The sequence below is a fragment of the Phragmites australis genome, chromosome 23 (genome assembly GCF_958298935.1).
Source record: "Phragmites australis chromosome 23, lpPhrAust1.1, whole genome shotgun sequence".
Lineage (NCBI taxonomy): Eukaryota > Viridiplantae > Streptophyta > Magnoliopsida > Poales > Poaceae > Phragmites > Phragmites australis.
The window spans coordinates 18,613,682-18,634,824 of NC_084943.1; the positions used below are offsets into that span (position 1 = coordinate 18,613,682).

The 21,143-nt window shown below is 41.1% G+C and overlaps 3 protein-coding genes across 6 annotated transcripts; all 3 read right to left on the reverse strand.

Annotated features, from left to right (window-relative positions):
- Window positions 1–3,580: 3,580 nt before the first annotated feature.
- LOC133906230 (bifunctional 3-dehydroquinate dehydratase/shikimate dehydrogenase, chloroplastic-like) lies at window positions 3,581–8,185 on the reverse strand. Of its 4 annotated transcripts, none has more exons than XM_062348066.1 (11): window positions 7,776–8,185; window positions 7,407–7,512; window positions 6,974–7,192; window positions 5,917–6,272; window positions 5,732–5,795; window positions 5,531–5,636; window positions 5,296–5,445; window positions 4,694–4,842; window positions 4,441–4,603; window positions 4,305–4,352; window positions 3,581–3,884 (listed from the first exon to the last, which is right to left on the reverse strand). In XM_062348066.1, exons 1-10 carry the CDS (start codon window positions 8,168–8,170, stop codon window positions 4,309–4,311), a joined length of 1,752 nt encoding a protein of 583 aa, XP_062204050.1. In that variant the 5' UTR covers window positions 8,171–8,185; the 3' UTR covers window positions 3,581–3,884; window positions 4,305–4,308. The 4 variants fall into 4 exon arrangements, with proteins under 4 accessions (XP_062204050.1, XP_062204051.1, XP_062204052.1 ...); XM_062348067.1 differs by having other exon boundaries at window positions 3,581–4,038; XM_062348068.1 differs by having other exon boundaries at window positions 3,581–4,185.
- A 2,719-nt stretch (window positions 8,186–10,904) lies between these two features.
- On the reverse strand, window positions 10,905–12,194 carry LOC133906131 (uncharacterized). Its single transcript, XM_062347923.1, has 2 exons — window positions 11,908–12,194; window positions 10,905–11,323 (listed from the first exon to the last, which is right to left on the reverse strand). Exons 1-2 carry the CDS (start codon window positions 12,157–12,159, stop codon window positions 11,048–11,050), a joined length of 528 nt encoding a protein of 175 aa, XP_062203907.1. The 5' UTR covers window positions 12,160–12,194; the 3' UTR covers window positions 10,905–11,047.
- Window positions 12,195–12,879: 685 nt separating this feature from the next.
- Window positions 12,880–15,948, reverse strand: LOC133906132 (acyl carrier protein 1, chloroplastic-like). Its single transcript, XM_062347924.1, has 4 exons — window positions 15,779–15,948; window positions 13,871–13,981; window positions 13,360–13,482; window positions 12,880–13,282 (listed from the first exon to the last, which is right to left on the reverse strand). Exons 1-4 carry the CDS (start codon window positions 15,848–15,850, stop codon window positions 13,154–13,156), a joined length of 435 nt encoding a protein of 144 aa, XP_062203908.1. The 5' UTR covers window positions 15,851–15,948; the 3' UTR covers window positions 12,880–13,153.
- Window positions 15,949–21,143: the final 5,195 nt, after the last annotated feature.

Here is a 21,143-nt window from a genome sequence, read left to right on the forward strand (position 1 = left end):
TACTTGCAGTTTGGGGCCTGTAATCCATGATTAGGATCATCCATACACATTATTAGACAGGTGCGTAGATGGATGGATCATTGGCACCCAAGATATTAATATCTTGTTGCTGTGCAAATATATGAGCAACAAAGACTTTTTTTGGAACAATAGCAGCAAAAACTTTTCATTTGGTCTTTTTCCTGTAACTGTACTGTTTTTGTTTGAGCCGTACAAGTAATATTTCAGTATGCAGGAATGGATGTCCACTTCTTTTCGTATTGCGTAGTCTGGCAAGGAAAATGATACTTGAGTAATTTTTTCTGACGAAAAGATGAATTCCCTCGCTATTCAAGTTTGCGTATGAGCAAGCGTACCTAGACTTCCCAAGTGAAGTAATACTAATACATTCACCATGAAAAATAATTTCATATTACTCTGCTTTCATTCCTTTGACCACCATGCTGTTGCAGATCCGTTGTCAAAACTGACACTTGTAGGCTGAACCCATATATGGCCCCCTTGATGTCTCATTCACTTGCGAATATTTCCTAACATTTCTTTCAGAATACTTTGCTTGTTGCTTTTGAAGTCGGAACATAATTCATCAACTTCCAAATAACGACCTAGGTTATGGAGTATAGGGGGAGCAGAGGGGTTGCGTGTCTGCATGGCGTTGGCGTGAGTGTCTCGGTCATTTTGTAATCACAAACAGTGGTGCGCATGTAACAAACAACTAACCCGACCGTTGGTACGGTTTTGTAAGTAGATGGCTATTTTCTTAATTTAATGACTCGCGGCTCTTCTGCGCATTTGAGAAAAAAAAATAACGACCTAAACCGATTTTGCCGAAGCGACAGACGAGGAGATAATTTCTGGAGCGCAAAGAATACACACGCCAGAAACTGCTGGCCAGGGGCGCAGCGGAGTGTGGAAACGATCGACGTGAGTACAATCCCGGCGTATATCGAATCATTAGTTATGTCCACAATCTCCCAACGTTCCATCATCAGTTATATATCTTCTCTACCCCTTCTTTTGGTACTCATTTCAATGTATGTTGTTCCCCATTGCAGCCATGGTGTGCCTCCTCATGACGGCTAGATTTGGGGTGGGCTTGGAGAGGGTGGTGATGTTGTTCTGCGCCCTGAACAACATCACAATCGCCAACTGACCTGTGATCTCAGCTACTGATCCAAGAACCGGTGATGGAATGGACCCTCATAATGTGGTTTAGAGCATCTGTTAGATTCATTCACAAGGCTACTTGTATATTTTCAGTAGATTGCCAGAAGGTGAAATCCGACAACGATGTGGTGCATGCGCTCGCTGTGGATTAGGGCTCCTTCTCTTTGGGATTTTCTCACGTGTTGCCCAGGTGCTGTTGATTGTTATGCGCGGAAAAGTGATGAAGCATCACATGGATTGCTGAAACAGGGGAGGTACATGGGGCGTTTGAGTTTTGAGTCACGCCAAATCGGCTTGCTCAGTTTTCCTCTTCTTGTTGTTGTTTTTGAGTCAGCGGCGTAGAACTTTCAAAGATTTGAGCTTGGGGAAAGGACGGAATTCAAGTCATTGGGAGGAAGAAAAGATAGGGGTTTGATGGGAGGCGAATGCGAAGATAGATACGACTTTTGCAAGATTCGGGGGAGGTAAATGAGGAACGAAAAGGTTGGATCTTTATTTACTAATCTGTCCTCTGCAATTACTGCTCCAGTCTAGTATAGTACTCTATGGGTCCGGAAGGACTTGCGTTACTTTTAAACGTGTTACCTTAGTGGTATGATTCTCACTTATGGTGCGAGAGGTCACTTGTTCAATTCTAGGAATGCTCCTATTTTTCTCCCTGCGCCTTTTTTTTTTTCTCCCAGCAAGTTGTACACTTGGCTTCTCAGCATCAGTTAATGCTTATTGCCATATCGGTTTTCCATTTTTTTTTTTTTGGCAGAGAGAGAGGATACAATTAGACCATCCCTGCAAAGTGTAAACTGATACCTGCACTGCATATTCTTACAATATAACATTATAATTGTTCCAATTGCAATTCTTGTTAAAATAGTTGTTCCATCTGTAGAAAACCATCCCAGGACCCGTTTTGCTTATGGTTCGGCGTGGAGCTGCCGATCGTTTGGGTTGTCAGGTGTGTGAGCGGGACTCCGCCTGTTAGGTTGTCCGAGTGTTTTGATCGAGGTGCTAGCTAGGCGCAGTTACTTGCTTGGTTGCATTGCTTGCTGTGGGTGCCCTTGGTTGACCTAATGTGTCGGATGGTGTCTCTGTGCCGGCCTGTTTGCTATGTGTTAGCCAGGTTGTTTGTTGACGAGCCTCTGTCGACCGGTTGTTTAGAAGGTTTGGTGTTAGCAACCCTTGATTAGTATGCCAGGCTTGTGCCCTGTGTGCATGCCTAGGCCTGCATGCGCCGCCTTCTGTTGGCCTGCATGCGGAGATCACGTTTGGCCTCCAACCGTGCCTACCCTTGATCCTGTTTCCATAAATCTTGAGGAGGATAGCATCGATTGTTGGCCTATATATGTAACATGTGTTATCACCAGGAACATAACTTAATTACGCGTGATTTCCTCCGCTATCATGGTATCACGAGGCTTCCACGATCCCGTGACCTACCACTTCTGCTAATTCCTATATTGCTGCGCGCGCCGCCGCCACCAATCGCTACCCATCGCTACATGGAGCCCGAACCCCCTGAAGCTGCTGACGCTGCGCAGAAGCGCGAGGCTGATGCCACCACTGCCAAGGCGCGCGCGGCCGCCGCAGCTCGGGACCAAGAGGCTGCCAAGGAGCATGAAGCGCTCGTCGTCGCTGCCGATGCGACCGCCAAAGCAACTGCTGATGTGCAGGCCCGTGTGCGTGCCGCCCTCGACACTCTGGAGCAGGAACACGCGGTCGCCGCGAACCTTGAGCGTGCGGCTATCGCGGCTCGTGACCGCGTCGACCCTCCCATCAAGGACGACGACGGCCTTCCTGACGACGATGGCGATGGTCACCACGACGCTAACACCCTCTACGAGGCTGCCACCGTTGCCAACCTTCACGCTTAGGTTGCGTCCGTCCAGAACATCAAGGCCCTCGTGCCGCTCGTGTTGGACCCGCTCTCTTCGCACTACAATTGGTGGCGCGATCTCGTCCTCCTCACCCTCGAGCGCTACTCCCTCGTCGACCACTGTCTTTCTCTTTCTGTCTCTGTCTTGCGCGTGAGCTCGGCTCCGCGATCTGTATTACACTGCTTGTAAAGTTTTCGAACCCAATTTGTTAGGGTTCTTTCTTTCTCTTTTTGTCTTGCGCGTGAGCTCGGCTCCGCGGTCTATATTACACTGCTTGTAAAGTTTTTGAACCCGATTTCCCTTATAAACTATATCACTCTTCTTCTTAATACAATAACACGCAGCTCTTCTACATGTTTGAGAAAAAAAAACCCGCAAATTTCATTGAACTGACGCGAGGTTCCAGCATTTACTTCTGGCGCCACAACATTTCACTCTGATAAATGGCAATGGAGCATCTTGCAGCATAACTACAAGAAGCAACCCGTAGATGAAAGGGAAGCAAATCTGATATCCTGATGGGACAATGGGGCATATCATGCTTGATCCACAACAGCATATTTTTACTACAAAATCCCATGCAAGCTTCCTTACTGTTCTTTGATGTACACAATTGGGAGAGGAAAATTTTGGACTAATACAAATAACATACACTAAAATGTTTCAGTCGACACAATCTCATTTACAACGGCTGAATAGCAAACTGATCGCTCAATCCAAATCTGAAAGGGAAAAAAAAAAGTGGAAAGCCGCAGGCATGGATGAATCGCTCAAAGACGAGGCTTCATGATGTTAGGGTTGGGTTGTCCAACGAATTTGCAATTCCTCGAAATTTATCGTCATTTACTGAAAATAAGAAAAGTTATTCAATTGCTGCCAATGGGGACCGGTAGAACTGTACATATTATGGCCAAGCAAATTTCATATAAACATGTATGGAGCTGAAACTCAAAAGGTAGCACCGCTTGCACCCATCCAAAGATTAAACAGGTTCTTCAACCTTGATGACAGAAAAAAAATCATGTCAATCTATGATTCTCTACTGAACAATGAGCAAATTGGAAATTTTGGGAAAATGCAAATGTCACGACACTGAATCATGGCAAGCAATAGGAGAAACGTAGTGAGATGAAACCTATATCTGCACCTGTGTTCAAGAAAGCGGTTTCTAAAAGTTAGTAAGAAGCTAAAAGGAGTAGAGGACACACAACTCGAATCAACTTTGCAGAAATTATGATTGAAGAGAAGGCTGCTCTTTGGACACACCTTACTATGTCTTTGTCAGAACAATATCACGCATCAACCTATCTGGAGCTGTACAGCGATTCATAGGAGAAATGATGTAAGAAGTACTAATGGCTATTGCTTTAGAAACAGAATAAGAAAAGGACAATCAATGTACCTGGCATGCCCATGAAATGCTCAAATTGACCCATTGCTTGTCTTATAAACATCTCCAGACCGCTAACAACTGTAGCTCCACATTCTGCAGCTTCTCGGAGTAGTCTGGTCTCTTTTGGTGTGTAGACCGCATCAAAGACAACAGCATAGGATTTAAGTGCTTGCTGCAAGGTTATATTTGTCATTAGACAAAACTAGAAAGGCGGAATATATCGATTACAATCGGCAATAAACCGGGAAAGTGAGTTTAAAACCTTAGATAAAGGAGTTTCATTGACATTTGGATGCATTCCAATGGCTGTTGTATTTGCAAGAATCATCCCTTCCTCCGGATGGTAGTTTTCCAAATCCACCAGAGTCAAAGCAGGCCCGCCAATCAAGTTGGCAAGTTCTTGAGCACGCGCTGGAAAGTTAAAGAAACTTTGACTTATCAACATTATACATATTTCTCAAACAAGTTTTTATCATAACAGCGCAATAAGTTATCAAGAAAAGATTCAGAACAAAGACATTCTATTACTGGATGTATAGAACACAATTAAAAATTTCAAAACCAAATGAATGACCATCTTAAATAAGCATGTAGTAGTCTATAAGCGAAAGGTTAAAAGCTGCGAGGTTTGACCTACAAGACATAACCTCTGTATTTATTTGTTAGAAAAGCGCTGTCATGAAGGAGCTTCAAAGTGAATGCTGACTTTTGAGACACAAGAAAACACACTTGGAATGATTAAATGTGATAACAATGTAAATATCCAATGTGATAACTTGGGCATTTTCTAGTGTGTGTAGCATGTAATCTGTGCAGGTTTATGATAAAACCTGTGGAGAAGAAGGGTCCAGAAGAAGTGCATACCAAAAGTACGGTTTGCAATTACAACTCTTGCTCCCTTTTCTTTTGCACCATATGCTAGTGCTTTCCCTGCGCCACCAGCCCCAATAACAACGAAAAGCCTTCCAGCCAGTGGAGAAGTGGTCAGATCTGTTGGTTGCGATGCAGCCGATGCTGCAAATTGGACCAACCGGTAATTAGATTTGAATGTTGATCGGCGATAATACAACAATATTATAAAGTAGCGGCATGTAGAAACCTCTTATTCCATCCTCAATAGCAGAAATAGCACCAACATAGTCAGTATTGTAGCCTACAAGTTTTCCATCAGGCCTTCTAACAATTGTATTAACAGCTCCAATGTCCTGAAGCAAATGTCATGCTTCCATTTGTTAATCTGGGTGCGCTAAAGGGTTAAGCAATCCAATAAATGACAGACAAAAAATGGGAATTAAATTACCCTGGCAATAGGGTCGACTTCATCACAGCACCTAACTGCAGCTTCCTTATGGGGAATTGTGCAACTGCAGTCCATTTAATTGGATGGAAAGAATAAAGGTCTGGTCAGACATGAAGGAATAGACTATATAATTGAATAACATCATTGCAACAGATTATTTGGCACACTACACTAAGATTAACTACCTGAAACCAGCGAAGTCTGGTGACGAGTAGGCACTAAGAAATTTAGCCAAGTCATCCACCAAAAACGGCACATACACAGCATTGAAACCAACTGATCTGAAAGCTTCATTATGCAAAATTGGGCTTTTACTGTGCCCAACTGGCTTTCCAATAATACCAAAGACCTTGGTATTTGGGCCTATCTGCCTAATATTGTACAGATTTATCAAGTCTGCAGCTGTTGGCTGTGCAGGTGTGGATTCTTTTCCTTTTTCTAGAGACCCAAAAGTAAGGTACCCGCCATATTTTGGGCAAAGAATCCGAGAAATAAAACCTCTGTCATTCATTACCAGCCCAATGATCGGCACCTTCTTTTCCTAATTCATTATTCAAAAACAAGATGATGTGAACTAGGAATCATGTTAAAGCAACTGAGAATGAAGAATGGATACCAACAAATAGCACATTATATTTCTCAAGTGAAAAGCTCTAACCCAATATTTGTGCATCACAAGTGCATTCCTAAGTCCTAACTAAGAAAAATTTGGATCAACTTATTCTGTTGTGCTAAAAATTACGAAATCATAGATAATATTACCTATAAGATATATTTTTGGATCAATTTAAACAAATGATCTTCAATTCAAGGTATAATAAATCAGAGGTTTCATACTGCAGCATGGAAATTTGATCAATTCACCAGAGCAAATCTAAAGGGTGTAATTTCAGTCTAGCTATCCAATTATACTCCATACAAGCAGTACCAGTGGTTTTATCCTAGTACAACTTACCTGCCAGAGATTGAGAGTTTACCCGCTTGTTTTCACTTTTCAGATTAGCAGAGTAATAGAGTGCCATGAATCATCTATAACCAAAGTTAGACTATGGCGACAAAAGTTTGGATCTCACTAAAGCAGTCTTCTCATGGAGAACATTATCATAGTAAACCCTAAACTAAGGGTCAGCAGCAGATTACATGCTATGAACTATGAAGCAATAAACAACAGTGAGATGAACTAAACTCTTTATGCAAAATGAAATTTCACGAAACTTCAATATAGTCAGACGTTAAACTCACCTGGCAATGTACAAGTATTTGAAACATTCTTGCCACATCAACAATTTCAGTAGCAGTTGTTACAATTTTCACTATGTCCGCCCCTGTTGCTTGTATTTGAGCCACTAAATTTCCAAGCACCTCTGTCGATGGAGTGTTCTCAAAGTTATGAGATGAAACGATGAGCTTACAATTTTCAGGTTTCTTCCCAGAGACAAGTTTCATAAATTTATCGGCAACCTGCACAAGACACGGCTATAGTGACTAACTGCCAACATATTCACTGGTTTAAAGACATATCTAATTGACATTATGCACAAACTTATATTTATCATTTCACTAAGCTTGAAACGATACTGGAATCAAACAAAGACATTTTTCTTTGCAAATTAGCACCACAGACAAGTCTTCTGATTAACTTCCTCAAATGACAAGGAATGAGAGCAGAGCCAACCTTGAGCTCAATATCAACGTACTCAGCTCCCAGCTCCATTGCCAACATGAGCGCCTCGAACCGCGGTTCATCATCGCCTTCATACTCACCTCCTTCCCACTTCGGCCTGTGCAACCAACATCAAGCAATATACTTAGCCTAGGGTCGCTGAAAACATCCTGACATGTTGATAAAATATTAACCCAAAAAAATACGAATTGTTCATCTGATGGCACGATGACAACACACTCTAAAGTAAAAATCCAATTTTTCCATTCAATTATACTAAAGCAGCTCTCTCAGAACGCGCCAAAAGTTTTCACGGACGAGAAGCAAGAACCCAATCCCCTTCCCACAAACCCGGAGCGGGGCGGCTGGGACCGGACCCACCTGTAGGTGACGAGGGCGGGGAGCTGGCGGGGCTCGGCGAGGAGGACGGGCAGGTCCCGTCGCGGCGCGAACCGTGCGAGGCGGTCGAGCCGGAGCTCGGCCACGTCGGCGCCGAGCGCGGCGGCGGCGGCCAGCTCCGCCGCCATCTCCCGGGGCGCCCGCGCCGTCGCCGGCACGCAGACGAGCGTCCGCGGCCGCGCGACGGCCGCGGCCCCCGGGGCCACTCCCGACACTGACATCGCCGTCGCCATCGGGGAGCCCGGCGTCGCCGCGGTGGTTGGTGGGAACCGAAGGGGGTTTGCCTGCGCCTTTGGTTGGTGGCGTATCTCGAAGCGCTGCTGCGTTTCCTCTGGGCTGGCGGCCGGTGGAATTCTGGCGTGGGTGCAGGAAGGCATGGGCAGGCACCGACAGGTGGGGCCGACGTGTGAAGTGAGCCATGGGTGCCCTCATGGGCAGTGTGAGAGGAGACCTTGTGCCCCTGTGGATGCTGAATTATTGTACCCCTATGCAGCTATGCTCCTCTGATTTCTCATTTTTCAAGATCGTTTCGTATTAAGAGAACTCCTCTGATTTCTCCACCGAAATTCATCCTTTCGATGTCTGAGGCCGCATTTGGACCGTAAGATTTTCATAGAAATTTTGAGAGATCTAACCATTTAGAATAGTCTCTACTATATAAAACACAAACTAGTTCTGCACCTTCACTTTCTCTGCTCTCTTCTTATCTAATAAAGTTCAAATAATTTATTTACTTTATCATCTATCTTGATTCTTCAGTCTTTTCATCTCTTTATCGACTATAAATATAAAACCTCGTTTTACTAATTAAAAAATTAGCAGATAATCTCTTTCTTATTTTTTTTATCTTATATAAAATCAAACTACGACATACTCCTGATATATTAATTCGGCAGTACTTCTATAATATATTCATATCTCAATATCTTGAGTTTATACTGCGTCTAATATTTGTATTTTTGTTACAACACATGAAAACACATGAACAATTAACTAGTTTATATAGAATGGAAGGTTCCGTGGAACAAAGGAATGGAGTAGTCGGAATTCCTATGCATTTGCATTCCTATCATCCTATGCCCAATTCCTTAAGAAAACAAACATGTGCTCTCTATTGGTAATATGTGTAAAAATCTAATTCCAGATTTTATACAAAGGCATATTTCATAATCTATAACAGATGAACATACTTTTAACCCTAGCAACAAGCACTAGTACCAAAAATCCATCAGTTTCATCAAGAACTCACAGTCGGGTTGATGAAGGGATGAAGTTGACGATGTGTCGATTCGCTGCCGTGCAGATCGTAGATGAAGCAGTGCAGAGCGGTCGTGCAGGTGCGCTGTCCAGAAACCTTATTGCCGTCCCTCGTGCGAGCTTCACAACAGCAGAGGCTCGGAGATACCGCTCACCCTCCAACCTTGTGCACGGCAAGGAGAAGGGCCGGCGAGATCTGGCAGCACAGCACACAAGACAGTGATCTGGATGGATGGAGAAGAAAATATGGAGCAGAGAGATGTCTTCTCAAAAGCCTGGACGTCTCCAGGATTTATAGGAAAATGACTGCCCTCTTGAAGCCGTTTTCTCTCATAAATTGCCTACTAATTGCTGCCTCCATAACTGACCAATAACTCTCAGAATTAAGGCATTGATCGTGATTAAAATGGTTGATTATGACATTGATCATAATTAAAAAGGGAGAGCAGCAAAAGAGCTTGCAATTTTGTGCTGCCACAAGTCATGCGAAAAATACGCGAATACGCGCACGCGTGTGCGTGTGAATATAGCAAAGTATACTCTCTCTTTCTCATTTTCTCTATTTCAAAGAGGCGAGAGAACTCAAGTATTTAAGTTGATCTATATCCCCTTGCCTGACAATATAATACGAAACTAAACCTCCTTATTTTGCATTCTCATGAATAAACTTTAAATATGCCACAATCCAACACTCTCTTCCTGTCTCTACTATCTCTTCTAGTTCCTTCAAATTTTTGTCTCGTCTCCTACAGGCCATCCAAACACATCACCCCTCCATTCCTGTGTTTCGGAACCTTGTAGGATTCAAGAGTACATACATATTATTCCTATGTTTTCCCTGTTATTGTGTTCTCAACCTGCGTTCCAAAGCGGCCCTTGTATATGTCTCCCCCGAATCTATTGTTTCTGATTGTAATGATCCATCTCAGGGCAAAAGGACACAACATTAAATTTAGCATGACTCCATTTTAAGATAACCACTAGAAAACTACACATTTTAGTTTGCATTCCATATATATGACTGCACCTACTTTGGTATCACGTTTTTTTTTTTTTTTTTTTGTAAACTTCACATTCGTTGACTCCTATTGCATGCGATGGAATCAGGAAAATAGAATCCACCTGTCAATTGTCAAAATATTCTTTGAAATGTCTAGTTCTTTAGTAGTCTAAAAAACATACGTGGTTTTGTAAAATTTACACAACATTTAATATATATAAGCAATCTAGGGTGCTTTCCTACTGTTTTCCCATTAAAAAAGAGGATCTGTAGGTTTGTCACTCGTATATTTGACGTGCGTGACAAGACATGTAGCCATGGTCTAATATATGATTATGAGTATCTAAAATTTAAACTCAAAGTGATTTAGGAGAAATAAGATAAAGAAAGTTTCATTTTGGCACATTTAGTTTGGTAGTCCCTGAATTATGGTAAATTAGACTATGTATGCCCCTAAGTTTAATTTTGGTACTTGAATCTGTTAGTTATATATTTTAAACAAGTAGTTGTATATGCTTTGATTATAACTTTTTTGTAATTTCATAAACATACACATATTTTGCAAACTATAAAAAAACTACAAATTGAACGAACGTTCATATTTTTGCCGCTGGCTGTGGATCCCCACATGTCATTTACAATTATATATTAGGTCCCACACAAATCCCGTCACATTTAATAGGAACCGGCAAATGTTTAGTTTATTGAAACTTTCTGCTAAAGCATGTGTAGTTGTGAAAGGGAAATATGTAGTTTCCTAACAGTAATATCGAAATAGGTCTAGTCTTTTAAAATTTACTCTACTTTGTCAAATTTCAACAAAAAAATGATTGCTCCGAAGCCTACTTTCACCATTTCCAGCAAACAACAGCGTCATTTAAGTTCAGTATGTTCTTTAGAAGTACCTACAGTTTCAGAATCACAACATTTTTCGAAACTTAACAGCCTGCCTACCCATGAACAATCGCAATGGACCAATCCAATCCGATGGAACAGGTCACAGACCATCTTCAGGTGACAACTCCATCCTCTCCGTGATCAGACGTACCGCAGCATTGGCAGCCGAGAAGGGGCCATGGAAGCTCTCTCGGTAGGACAGCTTCTCAAGGTCACCGGCCATCTTCAGCAAGATCTCTCCCAGGTCAGACTGCCCCGCCGTCAGAGACTCGTGGTACGACCGTGCAGCGGTGCTGCTGATGTCCACGTTGGCCGGCTCCGGGCAGTACTCGTCGTCGAGCCACTTGTGCAGTGTCTCCCTCAGCCATTCAGATTCCTGGCGATCAGCAGAAAATGGAGGTGAATTCATGACGATTTCTATACTCGAATACGTAACGACAACAGAGTGCAAAAGTCTACAGGTGAGCTTCAGAGTTGCATGGTAAGGTTTCAGTTCATGCTCATCTACCTTTTTTCCTGCCCTATTCAAAGCATCAGCGTATTGCACATAAGCACCTTCCCTTGTGTGTTACGCAACATCTCTACTTGGATTCAGCTAATTAAGTTCTACTGAGCAATTTCGACGCAAGTGCGGAACACGGCCATCGGATATCTAAGCTTCAAGTCTCCCAATCCACAGTGTGAAATTCAGAGATCACAGGTAACACAAAAGGAGCATTGGCATGACCCAAACAGGTGCGAAATGTGAGCAACACAAACTGAGCCGTGCACAATGGTTTGCTGTGACAGTTTGCTACCATCCTACAAAGAAAACAGCTAATCCTACACACTGCGGTCACCATGAATCTGCACAGCCTGTTTACTGGCACCCAAGAACTGGAGGAAACTACAGAAATCGCCACAAAGTTGCTGCAGAAGCGAGGGGAAATATCAGGGAAAAGACGATATCTTGGACCGAACCTGGGCTGCACCTGCAGGCGTCAGCCAAGAACCGGGCACCCTCAGCTCCTGCACGCGGTTGTCCCGCTCGCCGCCGGGAGCAACGGCGGCGCGGAGAGGCGTCGGGGAGGAGGCTAGGACGGAGGCGGAGACCGGGAATCGGGGAGGGTTGCTGGGGGAAGTGAGGAAAGGTTGCAGCTTTGAGGAAAGGGGAGAAGGGAGGCGGCCATGGAGGAGGGGAAGAGGGGCGGCGAAGGAGGTAGAGGATGACATTTTTTTCCTTTCCTTTTTTTTAATTTTTCAGAAGCTTATGTTATTCAGAGGATTTTGATTTTTTTTGTAATTTCATTTCTCTACAATCCAAACTGTCAGATTTTCTTCATGTCTTGGATTCTCCAAGAGAAGAGTGGCCACAATTGTCCTGTGACAGTTCCTGACTGCTGCTGGGGCTTGTTTGGGATGGGATCGAAATCCTCTAACTTCGAGTCATGGAGGACAATGTTTTGTGACGATTTGAACAGTACCGGAAAGTTAAATACCGCAGCAATTTACTGTACCATCGGCGCCAGATACCGTGCCATTTTTGCTGTATTAATGGTACTGTAGCGCTCGACATGGTCCATCCATTTTCAATTCAATGGCTCACAGCGGAATAAAGTCACTGACTTCTGTCAGAGGATCCCGTTCCATTCGGGATGCAGCCATTTCTCAAGAATATCACAGTAATTTCATAGCAAACAGTGAAATTTCCAAATGAAATATTTTTTCCCTTGTGTCCCAAACATGGCCTTAGCTCTTTTTTTCCTTGAAAACTTTGTTTTTAATACTGTCCTGAATCTTAAGTTTAGAACTTAAATCTGATAATGAGCAGCTACACAGCTCATCCAGGTTATGGTTACACAACAGCCCCCCGGTGTTCGTAAATCTGTATCAGGGTCAACAATTACATCATCTGGTTCAGACTTATCAGAAACCCAAAAGACACATGTGCACTGACCCTTAATAAGTTCATTAGTGTCTCTATAACAGAAGTACAACATACAAATTGAAAGTGGAATACATTGTCTTAATTTGCTTCACGTAGCCTCTGAAGGTAATTTAACCTCAGCAGCATCAATACAAAATCTCATCTTGAATGGTCAAGAAAGAACGAATGGGTAACATGAACAATTGAACATACAACAAGGATTGAATGCAATGTTGTGTCCATCACAAGGTCCAATTATCCAAATCCGTCGACTTACAACAGACCGAGGAATTAAGATGCTTATGCAGTCTTCTCCACCACAAGCTTCTCAATAAGGTTTGCTGCATCCTGCACGGTTGCAATGTCCTGTGCACTCGTCTCATCGACAGTGATGTTGAATTCTTCCTCAAGGCTCATCACAATCTCGACCTGCAGGAGAAAGTTGGTGTTGTTATAGTGGTGGTGTGTTTTTGGAGCAACAGTTGTTTTCGGTAGAGGGGGATTACTGTATCCAGTGAATCAGCACCAAGTTCAGAGAATTTCGATTCCCCTGTGACAGCAGTCCCATCAGGAAGAGCCAGTTGCGTTTTCACTATCATACAAACCTTGTCAACTGTCTCTTTCTTAGCCTGCTCAATAAACCAACAAATGGTGTTACTTCAGATCAGTACAGCAAGCACCATGTCGACAAGTCCAAGGAAAGAATAATATAGCTTTCATGGATCAGGTGGCATTCCTCACATAAATCTAGTAGTTTGTACTTTCTACAATAAATACTTAAATATTTCCATCTTTATTTGACTAACCACAGGCCATTATCCAGGTATATTTTGCTTAACTTAAAGAATTTAGTATGACATTTCAGAATAAAGATAGCCTTGATGAATATACAAAAGAGTTTATTTCCGATAGGTTACTTCTTCATTCACCAATGGTAGGATATCACAAAAACATGGCAACAAATTCTTTAGAACTGGAACAACCATTGTTAGCGACAGAGAATAAAGCGATGCATACCGAACAGCAAATGTTAAACCGAAGAGGACTTGGCCTTGAACGGATGGACACAAAGTTCATCCCCTGGCTTTGGAAGGAAACCGAGCTCCGACTCAAAATTACATTTGTCACCTGAAATGGACCAAGAAATTGTCCCCATAACTGGATTGTATAAATGCACAGAATAACATAGAGTACTACAATGAGAAAGTATAAATGACATTACATATACTGCAAAAAACCCCTTTTCTCAAACATAGTTCAAGCTGCTCCTACTGTGTGCAATCAAATAATCAAACAACAGATATGGCATGGAAACTCATTATAAAATTGATACTAACAATGTGTACATAATCAACACAACATTGTGAAGCTAATAGAGCTCACATATTGATAGCATGATACGAGTTTGCTAAGCCTATCAAGTATGCTCACATGATCTCCAAATCCTACAAGTAACTAGGCCTTTAGACTTGAGAGCCAGCCGGTAGCTGGTTTGTCATTCAAATATTAGGTTTTGTTTATGTTATTTATACCACCCTGTACAAGATCTAAAATATACTGACAAGGTGTACTGGAAATTGAAACTTTTCATGAACTGATCTAGTCCAGGGCTTTGAAATGCCTAAACCAGGAAATCAGTGCAGTACACAAGGATCAAGATGCAACCATATATCAACCAAGCTTTTCAAACCAGGCCTAATATCAAATTAATTGTGTGGAACTCAAGTACTCCCTCCATTTCAAAATATAGGGCATATTAGGATTATGAAAAGTCAAACTTCGTAAATTTTGACCAACAATTAGTCAAATTATGCGTATGTTTAGTGTACAAAAGATGTACCAATAGATTCGTATTTCACGTATCTTTTAATAAGATATTGGTTTTGTAGCAATTGATGATATATTGTAAGAGAAATTAATGGTCAAAGTATACTTTGAAAGACTTTTTCAAATCCTAATATGCCGTATAAAAAGAAATAGAGGGGGTACACATTTGGAATCCCATGATGCAGGACACTCCAGGTCAGCAAGAAAGCACATGGCAGCGTACACTTGTAACAAGAAAAGCTGGCATTTTATATTCGCTTAACACATAGACATTGACGTGGAGAAGTAAAGCATTGGTAAATAAATGTTGCTTAACTTCGGCAAGATCTGAAGCATGTAGAGTCATATGCTGTGTTTAGTGACACCTAGACCTTTTCTGCTTTCTTCTGGACCGGCCTCAAATACAATACTAAGGCTTGTTTTAAAATAAGCGCCATATGAACCATCCGATCCGCCACAATGCCGGTTTGTTTAATCATAGTAACTTTGGAATCTTTGCAGTTTAAAATATACAAAATTCTCAACATCTATTCATCATGGCGCATGACAACAAACTCTCAGTGCTTCCTCATAATTTCAACATTCGAGAGTTCTCCCAGTAATCTAACTTCGGTTTTACCTCATAAATTACTACTATAATTCAAAGTTTTCATACCAATTCAAAGGCAAGTCAAATTATACCGGTAGCAGGCTAGCAGCTCAAATTAACTGTTTACCTTCTTCACCTGAACATGTAAAACACTATGCACTGATCCAAGTCATTCTGTACTCAGCAAGTGCTAACCACAGGCAGATTTCTCAGAAAAGATTATGTAAGCTACATAGACAAGATCCCCTCTATCGAGCTGAGAAGAAAGCTCACCAAGAAATCCTTATGCTGTTCGGCGAAGTGAAATCTAATCGCACCAAACCACCGAACCAAACCCAAGAATGCATCCCAAAGCCTCACCAGTAACAAAGACACCCATCCAACCAAACCAAACCACCCAAGAACCTCATGAATCACAAATCCAAGAGCCACAAATCTGTAACGAAGCTTTCTCCTCGTCAAATCAAGAAACAGTCACAGGGCAAGCTACGAAGACAAGAAGTGAGCACCTTGCTGGATGGCCGCCGCCGGGCGGCGAGCGGCGAGAAGGAGGCGGAAGCGGCGGCGAGGGAGTGAGCCATGAGCTACTCGCTCGGATCGGAGGGCGGCGGGGAAGGCTTGGGGGGGGGGGGGGGCGTTATGCTTGCTGGGAGGCGGTGAGGTAGCTACCACGCAGACGCAGCGGTGGCAGGGTAGTGCGGGCGAGGAGATAAATAGATAGGCTTGGGATAAAGCGTCCGACACAGCAGGAGCTGCTGACGCACACTTGCTACAACAGTCCAACCACAAAATGGGAAATGGAAATTCCTAGATTTCTAGGTTGCTAGTGACTCGATGCTGGGCAGGGTTTGTATGATAGGCACATCTCAATTGTTTTGGAGCTTATTTATTTAAGGTTTTTGATGATATAAAAAGATAGAGGTACGTACATTTTAATTATTTTTTAGACTGTTTACTTGAGGTTTTTTAACACAGAAAAGATAGAGATATGTATATCTCAACTGTTTTTTAGTCTGTCTATTTGAGGTTTTTGTGACACGAAAAAGATAGGGATAGATACATCTCACATGTTTTTGAGTCTGTCTATTTGAGACTTTTTGATACGAAAAAGATAGAGATAGATACATCTCAATTGTTTTTGAGCCTGACTACTTTAGATTTTTTTTGACATGGAAAAGATAGAGAGGAGGAGGATAAAGGAGAATCTAGTTTTTCTTTTAGCTTGGGAGAAGAAGAACATATGCAGAAGAGACAAATGAAATTGACTTGAGACGGAATATTATATCTAACAAATATTTTTATAAGGATATGGGCTAAGAAAATTGAAAATTGTGTAGTAAATATCATAGATAAGTTAGAGGCAACACATTGGCGAGATCATGCTCCTGTTTACATAGCGTGGATGCAAACAATTGTACATGTAATGAATTGTTTTAAGTTAGCTTTGATTCATTCCTTTAAAAGCACCTGCTAGCATCACAAGTTGATTGGTATACTTGGTAGCACAAATAGACAAGTTCACACCTCGTGGAATACATCTGTATCGTGTATCCAATAGCAAAACTAAGCCGTCGCGTAAACGGAGATACAATTTAGTTTTGAAAGTGAAATGTCCAATTTAATTGTACTGATTGTAGCAATTTCCAGATTTAATTTACTCAAATATAGATTATTATGTGTCCATTAGAATGTGTCAGTCAACTAATGTGAATCTATTAATCCAAGTTGTTTTTACCGCATCATCTAAATTGCTAGCAAAAAAGAAAAGTCCACAAAGGTGATAATTTTGTCTCAATTGCGACATTTTATCTTATTCGAAAAAAAGTAGAACATCTAAATCAGGAGGGACCATCTCGGTCCCTCTCTCACACGACACTGTGACAAACTTCACAAAATTTTGTGCCAAAAATAATTAAATTTGGTTTTGCAGCTCATAGAAGCAAATAGAAAGCTGAAAAGTGCTGAGTCCATAAGTTATATTTGAATTATTAGCTTTTATACTAGTGATACATAACATCATAGTCGAAAATTATAGTGTGTAATAGAATCAAAATGCTAGCTAGCAACTTTCATGGTACCAATGAATTTTATTTCACCAAATCTTAAGTCTTCAGTGGAAAAAAACACAAACATTTTAAAGTTATGTAAGTGAGTTGGTTTCGCATATCTTGGGTATTCAATCTTAAAACCAAAACCCAAATAAAATGTTATAATGATCAACTACATTACTCGGCACAAATGATTTCATCTTTATTCACTTATATTGCACTGTTTCAATTCAATAAGACTTATTCTCGCCTCCCCACACAAAACACCACAGAGGGAAAAAAACATCTTTGGTACCATTCTTTGCATGAGCTACTTCGTGACATCTCTGCTAGCTGAAGTCTAGCTGATAACTCATGCTCACTTTTTTCCCGTCTAAGTCTAAGTTATACGTATTTAAGTAAATCTTTGTAGATTCTAAGTGAGGGTGACCGTTAGTGCCAATTTGAATCATGTATTTAACTTTATGGTACATACATATGTTGTCTCGACCTTTTGATCAAAAGTCTATTGATTCTATGGAGCAATAACCTTATAAATTAACCTTTATTTAGAAGGTGGCACGATGCCAATTTCTATTATTAGAAACCAAGTTCTTACATAGCAGTCTCTCAGCTAACAAATAGAACCAAAGAAAGAAAGCTGGGGTATGAAAAGATGCAACAACTCGTATATCTACTAACCCCCACTGCAACAGCTAGAAGCAAAATAACTACTATCCTGGCAATCCATACAATCACACCAGCACCAAAAGCTAAAATAACCCAAAGCCTCCAAGATCACTGACATCACCGAAACAAACAAATATGACAAACACTTCATCAACTCTGGACTTGCAATCTTTGGACCAATGAGAGCCATTCTTTGATTGAAGAAACAACATAGTAGAAACTAAAATCAAAACCTTTAGCTAACACACCACCAACACTAGAGATATAAGACACTTCATCAGCATCAATCTTGTAGTCTTCAAACCATTGGACGCTATCCCTTGCTCACTTCGAATGTATCACCTGTGACCTGTCCTAGCAGCTTTGCTCCCCACACCAACTCCTCTTTGACCTTCTTAATATGACACTTTCCTTTTTCTTCCTTTGTTAGTAGCTATCCACCCCTTGTGTGCCGCAATCCCCCTTCCTTGCAGCAGCAGCAGCAAACATTTGCTTAGAAAATCATTTTCTCATTTTCACCATGTAATCTCTCAAATCTCTTGCCATCCTCCTCTTTACCCTACTAGTTTCTGCCAACCTGCATCTTCCATTGTGATTGATTACCAAGTGTCCATGCCCCCCTTGGCCATTTAGCTGGCAACATGATTGTAGAAGGCTACCAACCTACAAAATTACAAATCACCAAATGTAAGGATCAATGGCGAACCAGAGCTAATGTGACAGGGGCTCTTTTCTTCTCCCTCCTCCTCCTCCCCCTCCTCTTCCTCTTTTTCTTTTTATTCTTCTTCCTCCTCCACCACCACTTGTTTTTCCCTTGTGTTCCAGTAGCTAGTGGGGCTTGAGCCTCTCCCACCCCCTAAAGATCCACCGCCGGTAAGGATAGTTACATAATGTATGCACATATATATCTGCAGTGGCAAAAAGACTTATAATGTAGATGGGCTACTGGGACAAAGATAATATAGCATGAGCAAACTGAACATGTATTTGCCACATCATAAGAAAATGTATGTGGGTATACGAGATGCACCGGGCATAACCAGTGCATCAGGCCTGGCTGCCACCCTTCTATGTACACAATTGTTGAATGTGGAATCTTAATTGCTTGTTTCTTTGCCGTGAAAACAGTTCGCAAGATGTTGAGCGGGTCACAAAAGAAAGATATCTAGACATCGATTCTAGCATTAGATCTGAAGTGATTACATAGTGAGTTCAACTAGACTACAGAAAAGAAGAGTTATTAATGTATACAAAACTACAAACAACAAAATTGCACAATTACTCTATTCAATCACAAGTAAATTCCATTTCTAACATTAACATACATGAAAAATATCGCTTCTACCACTAGTTTCTATAGTAACTGTAAAACCTAATCAATCAAAAATATCAAAAAAAAAAGTTCATTTAGGAGAAGTCTACTCATATAATTTTCATATGCAAAGATTAAAATAAATAGCATGCACGCATTCTCTGTCGTCACCATTTTTTTACTTGAGGAATACCAGTTCTATTCAGTGGGTCATTCTATTTTACAAAAAACAAGGATTGTGGAATGTGGTGTTCTATAATAGATAAAACTTATAATTACTAAAGCGCCATAAGGAGTGTTATAGAGATCCATGATTTTGAAATTCTTCCTTGCTAATGGAGGAAAAAAGCCTGAAGTTGATGGTGGAAAAAAGTATGTCGCTCTGTGCAAGAGGCAAAATAAAAGAAGCAAACCCCCAGAATACAAATTCCTAAATGTCCAGGAGCAGTATTGAAATTGGAATGAGTATCAATGTCTATATATGCTTGTGTGGACAAGAGTACCTCTTCCTCTAGCTAAGCTTGGTATGGTCCGAATTGAGGTATTGTCCCATTGGTAAGAATATCATTCCAGATCCAGTCATGGAGCTTCATGTAAAATTTCACACATGTTGGACTTACATGACAGTAGATTGACTTCGAGAAAAGACTATAGTGACAAAGTCATAAACTAATAGATCGTAATAAGAGAGATCTCAACTGTTTTTAAGCCTTGCTATTTAAGATCCGGTGACATGGAGGAGAGAGAAGAGAATAATAGAGAATTGGGTCATTTTGTATCGAAAAGATAGCTTGGGTTGTAAAAACACAGGTGGAGTAGAAGTGAACTTGAATCGGAATAGAATGTACATGTAACAAATATTTTGATGTGAAAACATGATGGGAAGATAGAAACTGTGGTATATAATACACAAGATAGGGACAACGCTTTGGAGAGTATTGAAATAATGTGGACGCAAGTTATGGGGCATGCCCTTATAAAAAGTTTTAACAAATTGTTTATTAAATCAATGGTGGAGCTAGCATACTAGCATAGATGCATGGGATATAACTCCTGCACCCCAAACAATATGAAAAATTGCTAAATTAAGCCAAAAAGAACAAAAGCTCACTCTAAGCCACCAAATACCTAACTAACAAGCTCACCACCACGCAAAGCAATCTTGAAAGTGCATCTAGCCCTTATGTGTGATTTTGGTAATTAATGATAATACCTATGGACAACAATGTTGTTGAGTTTGTTAGTAAGTTGTTCCATATGTGATGCATAAAGGAGACATATGCATCAAGATGAATGAGCTCTTAGTGATTCCCATAAGAAAAAAGAAAAGCTTATATAAGATTGGCGATAAGCGTGAATGCTAAGTCACTTATGGAGATCAAGTAACTAAAGGTACGTCATCGTCAATAGAGTTTTATGGACTAACCTGTGTGCTTTATGCTTAAGGGTTAGAATACATAAGAAGGCAAAAGTTGAATTGAAATCCAATATACCAAGAGCGAAGAATAAGAGTGGACTCCAAATATGATAAAGTGAATTTATTAAAGATGTCGAATACAAAATGGTTTTTTATGGCAAGATAGTGAAGGACAAGCAAGACTCGACTGCGATGGACCATCCAGTGGTGAAGAAAAAGCAAATGGCTTGATGCTGAAGGACCAAGGTAGTGGTAAAGAGCGAGTGAAGGCTTTGCACCAACGGACCGTGTGAGGCCATGAGAAGCTATAAGTTATTCACATCAATCATATGAAGAATCAAGAAGAGATGGAGTGAAGATTATATGAAAGTTTACAACCCTCAAGGTTTGAAAGAAAGAAACTGTACTTGAAGGTATTCAAAGGCTCA